The sequence below is a fragment of the Drosophila nasuta genome, chromosome X (genome assembly GCF_023558535.2).
Source record: "Drosophila nasuta strain 15112-1781.00 chromosome X, ASM2355853v1, whole genome shotgun sequence".
In the NCBI taxonomy this organism is placed as follows: Eukaryota; Metazoa; Arthropoda; class Insecta; order Diptera; family Drosophilidae; genus Drosophila; species Drosophila nasuta.
The window spans coordinates 11,545,028-11,560,724 of record NC_083459.1 but is presented as its reverse complement, the minus strand read 5'-3'; the positions used below and the strand labels follow the sequence as shown (position 1 = coordinate 11,560,724).

At 36.2% G+C, this 15,697-nt stretch overlaps 2 protein-coding genes across 2 annotated transcripts in view; both read right to left on the bottom strand.

Annotated features, from left to right (window-relative positions):
• LOC132797185 (protein scalloped) overlaps nucleotides 1–2,586 on the bottom strand; it is a 78,619-nt gene extending 76,033 nt beyond the window's left edge. Inside the window, exon 1 of the mRNA XM_060808737.1 lies at nucleotides 154–2,586. Within this exon, the coding sequence (XP_060664720.1) occupies nucleotides 154–187 (34 nt within the window). The 5' untranslated portion in view covers nucleotides 188–2,586. The remainder of the gene's footprint in view (nucleotides 1–153) is intronic.
• Nucleotides 2,587–11,876: 9,290 nt separating this feature from the next.
• On the bottom strand, nucleotides 11,877–13,367 carry LOC132796866 (mitogen-activated protein kinase kinase kinase 7-like). The gene is made up of 5 exons (XM_060808208.1): nucleotides 13,012–13,367; nucleotides 12,658–12,957; nucleotides 12,407–12,583; nucleotides 12,210–12,351; nucleotides 11,877–12,148 (listed from the first exon to the last, which is right to left on the bottom strand). Exons 1-5 carry the CDS (start codon nucleotides 13,063–13,065, stop codon nucleotides 11,970–11,972), a joined length of 852 nt encoding a protein of 283 aa, XP_060664191.1. The 5' UTR covers nucleotides 13,066–13,367; the 3' UTR covers nucleotides 11,877–11,969.
• Nucleotides 13,368–15,697: the final 2,330 nt, after the last annotated feature.

Below are 15,697 nucleotides of genomic sequence, written 5' to 3'. Positions count from 1 at the left end.
GTTACGCGATATGCCGTTGTTTCGCCCTATATGAATCATCCGACGGCTTTTGTGATTAGTAACGTTTTGAGCTTTCAACTGATGGACTATGGTTTTGCTTTTGGCAGTTTATCAAGCTGTATGTATGTATGTATATTTGATTGTTGTACTTACTTTTGTATAGAAATTTCGAATAATCACAATCCATGTTGCTGTTGTGTTGTAGTTATTGTTGCTGTTACTGTTGCTGTTGCTCCTGTTGCAGTTGCAAAATTGAGATGCGGCGATTGTTGATGGATTTGATTGATTCACTGCATTCACTCAGCTTTCTGATTTTATTTGATTTTTTCTTTTTTTTTTATTATTTTTTGCGAGCGCACCATTCACTTAACAACAATTGAGACACATTCCCCTCCCGCTCACAAAAAAAAACAACAGCAAAAAAAAATCCACACACAACTGAATTGAAAATGAAACGAATGGAACAAAAAAACTAAAATAAATAAATACGAAAAATGCCGTTAGCCGAAGACACAAGGCTCGAAAGTGCAGCGTTGACACAAAAATTTGAAGATTGCCGCCGGCGGCGGTGCAAGAAGACTGAAATTCGAATTCGACTTCGTCTTTAACTTCGAATTCGAGTTCGAGCAACCTTCTGCTTCTGTTGTTGTTGTTGCTTTAGTTGTTGTTTTATTGACACTTGGTGGGCGCTGTTGCCATGTATTATTATTATTATTATTATTGTTGCTGCTGCTGCTGTTGCTGCTGTTGTTGATTTTTGTTATTGTTGCAATTTAATGCCACTTTACAAGCATGTATAACATTGTGGGTTTTTTTTTTGTTTTTCTTGTTTCGTTTGTTTTCGGTTTTTTTTTTGTTGTTGTGTGTGTTTTGCTTTCATTTACAAAGTGGCTGATAGTTGTTGTTGTCGCTGCAAATATGTAACACACACACACAGAGACGCGCGCGCACACACAGACACACCTGCTGCTGTTGCTGCTGTTGAGGCTGTAGAACAACACATGTGTGACAGTCGCATATTCTTCAGCGACTGTCGTCGCCACCGTCGCAGCGCAATTCTAGCTGTGCTTTTTGCTCTGCTCTTCTCTGCGCTGCTCTTCTCTTCTTTTTCTTCTTCTGCTGCCGCTGCGGTTTGTTGTTGCTGCTGCTGCTGCTGCTGCTGATGATGTTAGTTTTGTCGTCTTCTGAGACTGTAAGCTTTGCTTTGGCAGGTGAAGCTGCTGTCGCAGTCGCTGTCGCCGTCGCAGTCGCTGTTCGCTGCCGTTCTTGTTGTTGCTGGCTCTTCCGCCTAACTGTATCTTATCTGGGCGCGCCTTTTTTGCTTTTCTCTAACTAAATTGAAATTTGAACAACACACATCAACATGTGTTTAGTTGTTACTATTGCTGTTGTTGTTGCCGTTGTTGTTGTTGTTCTCTGTCTCATTTATTATGCAGAGACGAGAGTAACAAAAAAAAAATCCAAAAAAAAAAGTTAAACACACACAATAACATTAATGCAAATGTATGTGTGTGTATGCATAAAAAAGGCGCGCAATCGCTGCTGCTGCTGTTGTCGCTGTTGTTGTGGTTGTTGTAGTTGTTGTTTGTTATTGTTATTGCTGCTGCGTTGTAGCTTTTATTTTTTTATGCCATCTCTCGCTCTCTGATTGAGTTTGTGCAACAGTTGCCCTCGCGATGGTGCTGCTGCAACCTTTAACACGACAAAAAAAAAGTGCACAACAAAAAAAATTTGAAACACTCGCACACTAGTGGAAACGCGCGCAAAAAAATTCTGTATGAATGTCGTGTGTGTGTGTGCCAAGAACAACAACAAAAGTGTTTTCACATGAAATATACGCACACGCACACAGACGCACGCCCGCACACGCACACATACACACACACGGACTCACGCACGTAGACGACACTTTGGTTGGGCAGAGCACAAAGTTATTTTACATAGAGCACACATACACTTGTATGTATGTATGTAGTACATAGATGTGTAGTTGTTGTGTGTGTGTGTGTATATGCAATTATAATTTGATTTTTGCGCCGTTGCTCCGTTTGCGAATTTAATTTAATTTCTTTTGGCTATACACTCATACATACGAATAATATGTTATGCTGTTGCTGCTGCCGTTCTAGTTGTTGTTGTTGTTGCTGTTGCTGTCAAGTTTTGTTTTGTAGGCGGCACTTTTCATGTATCTGAACAGATGATTCGAATGCGAATGCGAAAACGAATTCGGCGGATTCTGTTTCTGTTTCCGTTTCTGTTTCTGTTTCGGTTACTGTTGCTTGCTTTGAGCATTTTCTTAAACACTTTTCTTAGACACGCCGCCGCTCAATTCTCCGGCCCCGACGACGACGAGTGCCAAAGATATAGTACACATATTAAAACAAAAAAAAAAACATAAAACTTATTGTATTTTTCTTTCTCGGTTTGTTGTATTGTATACAATAAATAAGACAATAGAAATTTTTGTCTATGCTTCGTGGTTAATTTGGCTATTTGAATTTTTTGTTGATTTTTTTTTGTTGAATTTGTTAACTACGTGTGCTGCGCTTGCTTTCGCATACAAAATGTGACGCCAACACAACCGACGGTATAAACAAAACTACCAATACGAAATTAGCTCAAAATGTATTTCAGGCAAAAATTAAAACAGCAAAAAGCGCTCATTGCGCGCGAGCGAGCCGTGCAGTATAAAACTGCCAACCAACCCACACACACACACGCTCACATACAGGCAGCCCATACACAATACACTTACACACGAACACACACGCAGACGAGCAGCAGAGCACACGAACGAAGACCGAGCCCCAACAGTTTGTTGGATATGCGCGCGACACACACACACACACGCTATAGGGCAGAATATACAGCAAATTTACTCACCAAGTTGGTCCCCTCAACAGCTGAATGGAGTGCACAATGAGAGCAACATAAAGTGAGAGAGCGACAGTGCGAGAGAGATGGCGACTGCGACAGAGCAAGAGAGTAAACAAGCTAGAGCGAGAAAACAATGATTGGTGAGAGAGAATCATGTTGTTGTTGTTCTTGCTGGTTTTGCCGCTGTCGCTGCCGTCGCCGTCGCCGCTGCTGTTGACTACTGCATGAGAGCGAGCAGCGAGTGGAGTGCGCACAGCGCATGAATCAGCTTCCGCTGTTGCTTTCCACTGCTCTGCTTGTTGTGGTTGTTGTTATTGTTCTTGTTCTGGTTAGCTGCTGAATTGAGTTGCACTCAAACACGTGTTGTTGCTTGGCTTGTCTGGTGTTGAGCGCTTTCCTTAGGCGCACACACTCACACATGCACGCATAAGCAGAACACTTGCTGCGACTTGCTTCTCAATAAGTATCCATACATTAGTGTATGTGTGCCATGTTTACACGTTGTTTGGTTTCAAGATTAAAGCGTGTTATATTTTCATATTGTTGTTAAATGTTATAAAGACAGAACAAATGAATTTAACCTTTGCATATTGCAATTTTAAATGATATCTATCAAATATGTACCTATTTCTTGCTTTAATGAATACTGTAATCGAAACATGGAATAACCATTAAGAAAGCTTGTCTCACGAGGTCAACCCATGCTCTCTAGAGTTTCAAGTTGATGTCTCTTAAACCAATGGATTACATCTTATTTATCGGCGCGGCAAAGCTCAGACAGAGGATACCACGACTTTGAAGCTGAGTAAATTATAAGTACTATTTTTTAATCTTTTTCGGCATATTTTATTTTTACAATATATATGTAACTATAAAATATAATATAAGAATAAAAATATAACGTATAATATATATAAGCATGCGTAAAAATAAAAACCCTGTTAACAAAAATAATACCGATAAATTTAATTTATTATTTAATTTAAGACTTACAAATGTGTTCCTCACTCAGGAAATGTCCTTTTACATACATATAGTATGTATGTATTATTTATTTATTTTAATTTAAAAACACCAGGCATATCCAATTTTTTGGTTAAGTTAAACCGATTAACAGCTATGTTAGGTAATTTGATTAATTATAGTCATATGGATTTATAAGGGAAATGTGTGCCAAAATAATAAAAAGTGTAGTGATTTAACATTAACTGTTTTCATCAAGGATGACGATTTATTTTGAAATTCTTAAATTTTCTGTGACAGAATCATTTTAAAATAAACTATATATATATATTTTTTTTTTTTAATAACTTAAGGATTTCTAAAAGAGAATCATTTTTAAATAAACTCATAAACATATTATTATTATTCTACTTTTTTTTTTTTGTCTAAAATAAATACAAGTTGAAGCAAGACAATAGAATCGAATTATCATTTTCGTGTAATTTTTTAGTGTTTAGAATAAAATGACAAATACATATTCCATGGCGGAATTTGTCCGTGAGACTCTTTATATTGAAAATAACATAAACTGAAACAATTTTGAAAATAAGAAAAGTTTATTTTTATAGCTCTAGATAAGTACTTTAATTAGAGCTAAGAACGGTTTTGGAAATTTCTTTCTGTTTTGTTTTCTATTGTGATAATTGCAAAAATTAACCAATTCGTACGCAAAACCAAAAAATGAACGAAATTATATATTTTATCGGAAAAAAGATCAAGTTCCTAAAATCAATCTTAGCTCTAAATATAGTGCTTATCTAAATATTTAAGAATAACATTCACTTATTTTTAAAATTGTATCAGTTTATGTTATTTTCACTGCAGTGCACTGTAAAAAGTCTCGCACGGGACAAATTTCGCCATGGAATTACCCATATGTTAAACTTTAAGAAATGGTGTCCACAATTTATGTATTTATTAAAATTTTTATTGTAAATGAAGTGAGTGCAATAAATAATATAAATTTCAATCCCGATTATACATATGTCTGTGTGTAAGGATGTTAATCATGAAAAGGTATGGCATGAACCGTAAACGGTTTAAGAAGACTCCACTAGCAAATGCGCTCAAAGTCGATTTGTCTCATAGAAAGAGACAAATGAGTGCAATTGCACGTGCGTGGAAATGCGTGTCTGTATGCAAGCGAGTGTGCGTGTGCGTGTGTATGCGTTTGTGTGTGTGTGTGTGAGAGGAGACTCCTAAAAGATACACTTATGCGGCGATTGTCAAGCTCTCAACGCAGCACTTAACACAAATCATTTGATTTCTATTTTGGTTTCATCATTTGAGGTTTTGGCGCCGGTTCTGGCCAAATTTGACCTCGTACCAATGCCAGGGATTAATTTGTAAATTGAATGAGTAAATTTGTGATGATGATATAGGGGATATACATATATATATATATATACATTCTGAGAATTCTATTTTCAATTTTTGGGAGGAAAATGTATTTATAATTGTCAAGTAGATTTTACAAACAATTTCATTCATAAGTTAACCAAGTCACCAACTAAAAGTGTATGAAAATATCTAGATACTTGTATGTTATGTACATACATATGTATGTAAATACGTACATAAAGCGCAGTGTGTGCATGTAATTTGCGTTTGTTGAACCCGATGAAATTGTCACTGGCCACAGGCATTTAAAATGCACGCCTCCGATGCATTAATTGCTATAAATTGAACTAAACATACATACATACATAAGCATATGCAAACAACTGTTCATACATATTCACATGTAAGTATATATGTATGTATGTATGTGTGAATGATATTACAAGTGTAACGCCTAATGGGGTGCCACATGTGATCTGCGTGTTGAAACCGCAAACGCCGAGGGCAGCAGAAGTTTTAGTTGCCTGTGGGGTGCTGAGGCGAACAGGGAAGGTTTTTTAGAAGGTTTTGTTATTTTTTTGTTTGACATGAACATCGACGTGGACATCGACATCGACATTGTTGCGCATATTGGCGGAGTTTGTAATTTGCCGCCGCTTTTCTGGCTGCATGTTGCTGGATCGCCCAAAAACAGCTGTTTGCGCCATTTCACTCAAAGCTCTCAAAAAAAAAAACTTCCACTCAATGCAGTGTGTGTGTGAGCGAGTGAGAGCGAGAGAGCGTAGCGCGTACGATTGTGTGTGTGTGTGTGTGTGCGTCGTGGTTAACGTTGTGGGGGGGCGATTCATCAAAAGACGCGCACAATTTGCGGGGCCAAAGCCAAACTAGAAATTATGAAATGGCCATAATTATTGTGGGCACACGCACAACACACACACACACACACACAATTATACGGTAGCAACATGCAGCACCACACGCACACCGCAATTGAATCTGAGACAGAAGCAGCAAATGAATGTAACTCAACAGCAACTTTCCGCTCTCTCTCTCTTGCGCTCTGTTTGTCACTCTTTGCTCAGCCTACACGATGTCGTTGGGGTTGTTGTAGTTGTTGTTGTTGCGTGGACTCCCAGGGGTTGGGATTGGTGCCATTCGGCAATTGAGCTTCGTGCATTTCGCGAAGCTAAAACTGCGCAAACCGAAGCCAAAAGAAGCATCGACATCTCAGTCGCCGTTGCCGTCACAGTCTTGAGCTTTTGAGCGATTTAGCGGCAATCGACTTGACAGTTGTAACTCATTGTGTATGTGTAAGTGTGTGTGTGTGCTAGCTACTGCCTCTGACCCAGCCCGCCCACTATCCACACACACACGCACTTATACACACATATGTTTTGTATTGTGTGCTATTGCCTGGAAGAATGGCAAATATCTTAAAGGGCAGAGAAGGAGAAGGTGGCAGTGACCTGTTCTATGGGGGGAATTACTCAATGCTTTGCCGATTTGCTCTCGAAAACCTTTCGGTTCGTTCATTATTTGATTTTGGTTGCGTTTGCGTTTGCGGCGTTTGCGCGCGCACTAAAAATAAATAATTTTCTACTTCACGCGTGTAAGGGGCCAAAACATCGTTAGACATTAAGGCTAGTGTGTTGAAAGTGAACAAAACAGCTCTCAGCATGTGTGCAGACGTTCGATGGCGATGGCGATGTCGATGTCGATGATGCCTCGATGTTGATGTCTATGTCTATGTCGATCCGCAGTCGGTTGGTTTTTGGTTTTAGCTTGTCTATATATAAACGCAGCACAAGACAAGACAACAACAGCAACAAACACAAAAAAACAAAAAAAAAAGCAAAACGAATAAAATACGAGTACTATTCAAGATGAGATATTCAGATACATACCCATATTCTACATACATGTTCGTACAAACCTATACATATATGCATATATATATATATGTACATATGTGTGTACTAAGCAACAGCATCAAAGTCTAGCCAAAAGACTTTCGTATTTAAATGAACGATTCATTCATTTGTTCACACACACACACACACATGCATAGACACATTCACACATTCAGCGACTCGTGCAGTTTTTTTTTTTTTGTTTTGCTTTGCATAAATTTGGCTTTACATTATAATCGGAGATAGTGCATTTGTAAATGCGAAAGTACATCTTAATCCAACATCACATTAATGCCAATCGTTCGATTGTGCCACTTGATGATCGCCTTGATCACCGGTCTCCCAGCAATATACAAGACTAACTAACTAACTAACTCCATGCGCAGGTTTATAGTTAATTTTTCAAATTAGTGCGAACATAAAGCGAAAAGCTGCAAACACAAATTTTACTGCTTTTCATTTTAAAGCGATATTAAAAATAGTTAAATTAGTCATTTTGAGAAACGATCGAAACTATTTTCTGAAAAAAAAAATAAACAAAATTGCAGCCTTCTAGCTCTTACCGTTAGTCAAGTAATTTTATATGCATGTAGATTCCAACACATTTCACTAGACTGAAAATAGTATGCAGACTCTCTGGAGCTTAATTAATAATATTTTTTTTCTGTTTTTGGTTTTTTTATACCCGCTACCCAAAGGGTAGAAGGGTATTATAACTTTGTGCGGGCAGGAAATGTATGTAACGGGTAGAAGGAGGCATCTCCGACCCTATAAAGTATATATATTCTTGATCAGCGTCAACAGCCGAGACGATCTAGCCATGTCCGTCTGTGTGTCTGTCCGTCTGTGTGTCTGTCCGTCTGTCCGTATGAAACACTGGATCTCAGAGACTATAAGAGATAGAGCTATAATTTTTTTCGACAGCTTTTGTTGTATTTGCACGCAGATCAAGTTTGCTTCAAATTTTTGCCACGCCCCCTTTCGCCCCCGCAAATCAAAAAAATCGAATAACAAGCGTAATTTTAAAGCTAGAGTCGAATTTTGGTATATACAATAGTTACTATAGTAGTTATGATTCCTGAAAATTTGGTTGCCATCAGATAAAAATTGTCGAAGTTATTAAAGAAATACTTTTGTATGGGCAAAAACGCCTACTAACTAGGGGTCTGAGTTGCTTTGGCTGACAATCTGGTATATTGTGCCGTCTATGGTATATTTTGGTATATTTTTGGTATTTTGCAGTATAGTCGGTATAATTTGAGAAAAATACCGCAAAATATATTTCTTTTATTCAAAATGGGTAGCGGCTATCTCACAGTCGAGTACACTCGACTGTAGCTTTTTACTTGTTTTTTTCTTTTATTGTTACACACAGAAATGAGTGTGGCATGATCATACACAGGCTGTTAATGCCAATCAGAAATATAGTATATATAGTGGACATAAATATTTTATGAGATTTGCGTAATTTTCGAAAATACTTTTTATGCTTATTTTACATTAATCATCAGAAAGATAAAAAATTGTAATAAATTGATTGGCTGCAAAAGACTCTCTTAAACGGACAATCACCAGAGTGTCAATATAATATTTTCTTTTTCAAAAAAGGTTAAGTTTTAATTCTGATTATATATAAATAGTAAATTAAACTACAATACTACAAGAAAAAATATTCGTCTTTCAATTCGTATCTAATATTTTTCTTTATTAATTTTTAAAAATGTATCAAAATTATACTATACATATATTTAAGGCCAAGCCATCATACAAAATTACAAGAAATTATAAATTATAAAAAAAAAAAACACAAAATTTTCTCAGATAATCGTACCAAATCAAATATCAAGCGAAAGCGTCCGCCCAAGAGAGGGGTTCTCTGTTTAACTGTATTTATGTTGGATTGAAATACAGATTTATATGTTCTCAGAAAAAAATGTACCTTGATTTTTGAATTTAATCATTAATAAAACTTAAATAATTTTAGCATATTTGATATTTTAGTAAAATAAATAAATTACTTGGACAAAAATATAAGATTTAACTTTAGCATAATATTAAATCAAAGTAATCATAAGATTAATTTTGGGCAATATATTTTAATATGAATTTTGAAATTTTATTAATAATTAATTGCACAATTAGAAAAAAAATGTAATTAAGTAAGAAAGTCGAGTGTGCTCGACTGTGAGATACCCGCTAACCTATTTTAATGAAAGAAATCATTGCGGTATTGTTCTTAAAATATACTAAATTAATACACCAAATTACTAAAATAGGCCAAATGATATATTTTGTATATTAGCATATTCAATTGAGTCGAATATATATTAAACATATTTTTCTTAAAATATGTAAAATCAATATACCGTAAATATACTAAGAACAACCAAAGGTTGTATTTGGTATATTGATATACTTCGACATATAAAATATACCAGAGATGGACAGACGGACAGACGGAGAAGGAAGTTGATCAAAAATATATATATAGTACTTTATGAGATCGTATGTAGATCACTCCTTCTAGGTACAAAGTCATATTGGTATTGTTCTTAAAATATACTAAATTAAGACACCAAAATACTAAAATATGCCAAATGATATATTTTGTATATTAGCATATTCAATTGAGTCGAAAATATATTAAACATATTTTTCTTAAAATATGTAAAATGAATATACCGTAAATATACTAAGAACAACCAAAGGTTGTATTTGGTATATTGATATACTTCGACATATAAAATATACCAGAGATGGACAGACAGAGAAGGAAGTTGATCAAAAATATATCTATTGTACTTTATGAGATCGTATGTAGATCACTCCTTCTAGGTACAAAGTTATATTGGTATATACTAAATTAATACACCAAAATACTAAAATATGCCAAATGATATATTTTGTATATTAGCATATTCAATTGAGTCGAAAATATATTAAACATATTTTTCTTAAAATATGTAATATTAATATACCGTAAATATACTAAGAGAAACCAAAGATTGTATTTGGTATATTGATATACTTCGACATATAAAATATACCTGAGATGGACAGACGAAGAAGGAAGTTGATCAAAAATATATACATAGTACTTTATGAGATCGTATGTAGATCACTCCTTCTAGGTACAAAGTTATAATACCCTTCTACCCTACGATCATGGCTAGTTTAAATAGATCAGTGGCTTTCATGGGAGTACTTTCGATTCTAGTGAAGTTGTAATTCTTGTTGTCAATTGCCAAAACATGTGTAATCACGTGAGCTACAGCTAATACAATTCAATAATTGGATGAATGAAACGACACCGGCTCGTCTAGCTATGGTATAAATTAAGTCGATTAGATAAGATTAGAATATGAAATTGATAAGGCTTCATTTAGGTATGACGTCTGCGAATGTGAATCAGTTCAAATTATTAATTCGTTGCGTTTGTAATATTTTGTTAACAAGTGCGATTTTTGGGTTCTTAAATGCATCAAGTATTTGTTCGCTTATTTGTCGATGAGTAGTCCATGTGAAATAATCAAATATCGTGTATGTGTGTGCGTGTGTGTGTGTGTGTGTGTGTGTTCATTTCTCGTATATGTGGCAAAAATGTTTTACATTAAATGAGCAAAATGCAGGCACTGTTCACTAATATTTTCTTTTGCGCTTTGGAATTTTTAATATGGCTTTTGGGTTTTTTTTCTTTTTCTACCTTGATGCGAGCACAACAACAGCAAGCAGAGCAAAAAATGAATGAAGAAGAAGAAGACCAGGATTACAAGTAGCAGCAACAGTTTGTAATGCTTTCTCCCCCCTACCCCCTACCCCCACCACACTCACCACTCCACTTATTCCCCTCTCACAACTGCCCCGAAGAGTTCCTCATCTTTGGACAACAAGCTGCAAGGTTTCTGCTATTGTTTGGTTTCAACATTTTTGTTTTTTGTTTTGTATTTTTTTTTTTTTTTATTGTATTACTTTTCGAAGCAACTCACATTGAAACATATGTATTTAACTATGTAAGGTAGGTGTGCATGTTGTGAAATTGCTTTCTTTGTTTGTTTGCTTGCTTCTTGTTGTTGTTGTTGTTTTGCTGGCTTGCATTAGGCCATCTAAAGAGCACTTTGAAAAACACTTGGAATTTTTCATTGCCAATTACAAACGGGCCAGGCAAATGTTGGGGCCAAAAAAAAAACGAAACGAAACGAAAGAAATACGTAAATGCATTCCGCGCAGTAACAGACCCAAGCTCTGAACCCCGCGATTCGAAGATCCCGGACCGAAGTCGAGCCCAGTGAGTGAGTCCCAACCCCAATCATTCAACTTGGTCCAAGATGAGAAAACAAGGCAGAGCAAAGAAAACAAAAAAAAAAAGAAAAAACAAAAACAAAAAACCAAATAAATTCCAAAACGAAACGTTAAGAATTTTACATTCGAGATACTTTTATCAGCTGCTGTTGCTGCTGCTGCTGCTGCTCAGTTTGCATTCCCGACTGCAAGCCAACCTGTTACAACATGCAATCGACAGGCCTCAAACAAAGCGGAAAACGTAACGCAGCCCGCAATCGCAATTGCAATTGCAATTGCCAATGGCCGACTGCAATCGCCAATGCACTGGCATTGGCCAAATGTATCCAAGCATGGCGCAAATATCTTCCTTCGTCAGCACTCGAGGCGAACCAACAGGTAAGAAAGCTGCAGTCTGACTTCGCTATAACAACTATTCCCTATAAAAAAGATATGCGATATGCAAATGTTGAGTTGGGGATATTTAATGAATATACGATAGATACAAAAAGACACTTTTTAGTATAAGATAAATCAAAATGAAACATATGGTTCTCTTATTCAGCTTGGGCTGACAGCAGTTATGAGTGTCTGCTTAATAGAGTTTTCACAGAAATCAGTTTTCTTTAAGTCTTCCAGAATTTCTTTCATGGTCGGTCGGGATGTTGGCTCGTTACTCCAGCTTCTCTTCAGCAAATCGTGCGTATACTCTGGTATGCCCTCTAACAATGGTCGCCAATCTTTGTAAAAGAAATATATACTGTTTTAAGTAGATCAACATTGACCAATGCACGTGCATACTTTCAGTGGACACCTTAGTAAGAAGTTTATGATCATTTGGTATATCGGATCCATAAGCATTTGTCCGGCTGTAGACTTCCCAAACGGTGATTGCGAAGCTATAAACATCACATTTTTCGGTATATTCCACGCCATTGTAGACCTGCTCGTCAAAAGATTTGTTCAGCAATTGAATTTGAAAAGGATTTCAAGCTTACTTCAGGAGACATATACCGGTGTGTGCCAGACTCGTTTGACATACACGAGCCACGCGGCCTTACATTGCCGAAATCACAGAGCTTTACAATACTCTTGTCACTATTGAGGAGTATGTTTTTTGGCTTCACATCACGATGAATTAGCTTTGGTGTTAAGCTATGCAGATGATTAAGGCCCTAATAAAGGTATAAAATACTGCTTTACTATATACTATATACAGTATTCAGTATATCAGATTTATACTACGCACCTCGGCTGCTTGAGTTAGCCAGTTAATGGCATCCCCGTTTGTATACTTATGATCATTGTGGTTATGTATGATTTTGTGTAGAGATGGACCATCCATGAATTCGAATATCAAATAAAGCTTTGGTTTTTCATCCAATTCGGCAATAAATTCAACGATATTTTCATGTTTAACCGTTCGCATTGTTGTAATTTCTCGTTCAGCCTTCTCTTTTGTATCTTCGGTTACGTGTAGCACTTTGATAGCCACATCTCCGTCATCCAAAGTACCTTTATGGACTACTCCAAAGGTGCCTCTGCCAATCTACAACAAAAGTTGCCTTAATATACTGAATATATAATTTATACCATACTTTACTTCTCTCGTTGACAGAAAGCGTTCAATTTCCTGTTTAGTGACCGTTCTTCTCATGTTTCTTCGAGGTGCAAATGCCGACTGATTTCTCGGTGACAATCCAAAGTGAGAGATTGCCTTATCAATGTGAGTAATCGCCTTGTTCTCTTATATCAGCTTATACTGCAAATACTGACAAAATATACATATAAATACATACATATTGACAAAAGTGTTTAAGTGTTCAGTGGGTCTGCATGAATTGGAGAACAGTTTTTGGAGAACGAATATAAGTGAATGTTCTATCAGTTCCGGTATTGGCATTCGGTGATTCCCCCTCATGCGTATAGCTGATAGCGTGTACAATAAAATTGGTGTTTAGTGAATAAATATGTTAGTATAGTAAAGTTAAAGTTAATTTTAAAAATATTTAGTGATAGATCTTAAGTATAAGAATTTCACTATGAGTCTACATTTAACTGATTTGACTATATAACATATCTCTTATAGTAGTTTGCCGAGTTACTGAAGTTTTATAATACATATATGATTTATAACACACCTATTTTACTCATATTTTATTTAAAATTTGATAACCCAACGAATTCTCTTAGCGAGAGTACAGCTATCGCAGTCATTCACCCGCTCAGTAAGAACCTTGAAATGTTGCTCTTTGCGTTTTGTGTTTTGCAGTATTTGATCGCTTTGGTACTATCAAGATATGAATGAATGCATTTATGCACAATCAGGCTTGCTTATGCCTTTAATTGCTTACTCAGTTAACATCATTAGAACTAAGTAGTCAGAGGCTGCAGTCGAGTGGGCTCAACTGTGAGATACTCGTTACACATTTTCAATTAAAGCAAAACAGTGCGGTATTATTCTTCAAAAATATACTGCAAAATACTAAAATATATAAAAGGTCATATTTGGTATATCGATATGCTATTACATTTCAAAAATATTAAAGAGCTAGAAGCAAAGTTAGTAGTTCTACGAGAGATGAGAAGAGGAAGAAAATTCCTATTGACCCTGACCGAAACTGCAAAACAAATTTGACTTAACAGCTCCAAGGAGTCTATTTCACCATTAATTAGTCTCTATATGAAAACAGCACCTTGCAGTAATAACAAGTAAGAAAGCTACAGTCGAGTGTACTCGACTGTGAGATACCCGCTACCCATTTTGACTAAAAGCAATATATTTTGCGGTATATTTCTCAAAATATACCAAATATACTACAAAAATACTAAAAAATATACCAAATGGTATATTTGGTATATCGATATAGTACCGCATTCAAAATATACCATAGACGGCACAATATACCAGATTGTTAGCCAAAGCAACTAAGACCCCTAGTTAGTAGGCGTTTTTGCCCATACAAAAGTATTTCTTTAATAACTTCGACAATTTTTATCTGATTGCAAGCAAATTTTCAGGAATCATAACTACTATAGTATTATATATACCAAAATTCGTAACTCTAGCGTTAAAATTACGCTTGTTATTCGATTTTTTGATTTGCGGGGGCGGAAGGGGGCGTGGGAAAAATTTGAAACAAACTTGATCTGCGTGCAAACATAACAAATGTTGTCGAAAAAAAATTATAGCTCTATCTCTTATAGTCTCTGAGATCTAGGTGTTCATACGGACGGACGGACAGACGGACAGACACACAGACGGACAGACACACAGACGGACAGGCGGACATGGCTAGATCGTCTCGGCTGTTGACGCTGATCAAGAATATATATACTTTATAGGGTCGGAGAGGGGCCTGTTACATACATTTCCTGCCGGCACAAAGTTATAATACCCTTCTACCCTTTGGGTAGCGGGTATAAAAATCTACTGCGATAAGGTGGTAATCTAATATTAGGATTCCAATTTAAACTACGAAGAGCAAATAACAAGAATTGTTTCTGCACCGACTCAATCCTATCTTGATAAACCCTATACTGGAGATTCCAGACAAGCGATCCGTACTCAAGGATAGGACGAACCAGTGAGACGTACAAAGTTTTGGTAATGAAGGGATCGTTGAACTCTTTCGACCAGCGTTTTATAAATCCCAAAACACCCATGGCCCTATTTACAGCAGATAGAATATGTTTATCAAATTTTAGCTTCGCATCAAGCAGAACCCCCAAGTCATTCACACCTTCAATTCGCTCAAGAGGAGTATCATAAAACATATAGTTATTTAACTGGGAAGAACCCCTATTGCAGTTGAGATGTAACATATTTACTCTGCACCAAGATTCTAGACGATTAAGGTCACATTGTAACAGTGAGCTCGCAAGACTATCATTAAATGTCAGGCAAAGCTTAACGTCATCGGCGTACATAAGTACACGGGAATGCTCAATAATAGAAGGAAGATCATTTATAAACACAGTGAACCATAGAGGACCCAAATGACTACCCTGGGGCACACCAGAAGTAACTTGGACACATTTAGATACAAAGCCATTATAATAAACATTCTATCTGTTTAAGAAAGTTATTTAACAAATTTTTCGTACGCTTACTGGAAGCGTCAGAAGCTATGGCTGAAAATCTGGTATGTTTTGTACTTTATGGTATATTTTGAATTTAATATAAATATAACTTTTGGGATAGCTTAATATTTTTGGTATATTTCATGAAGAATATCGCTTTATTTCGATGTTATTCAAAATAAGTAGCGGGTATCACAAGTCGAGCA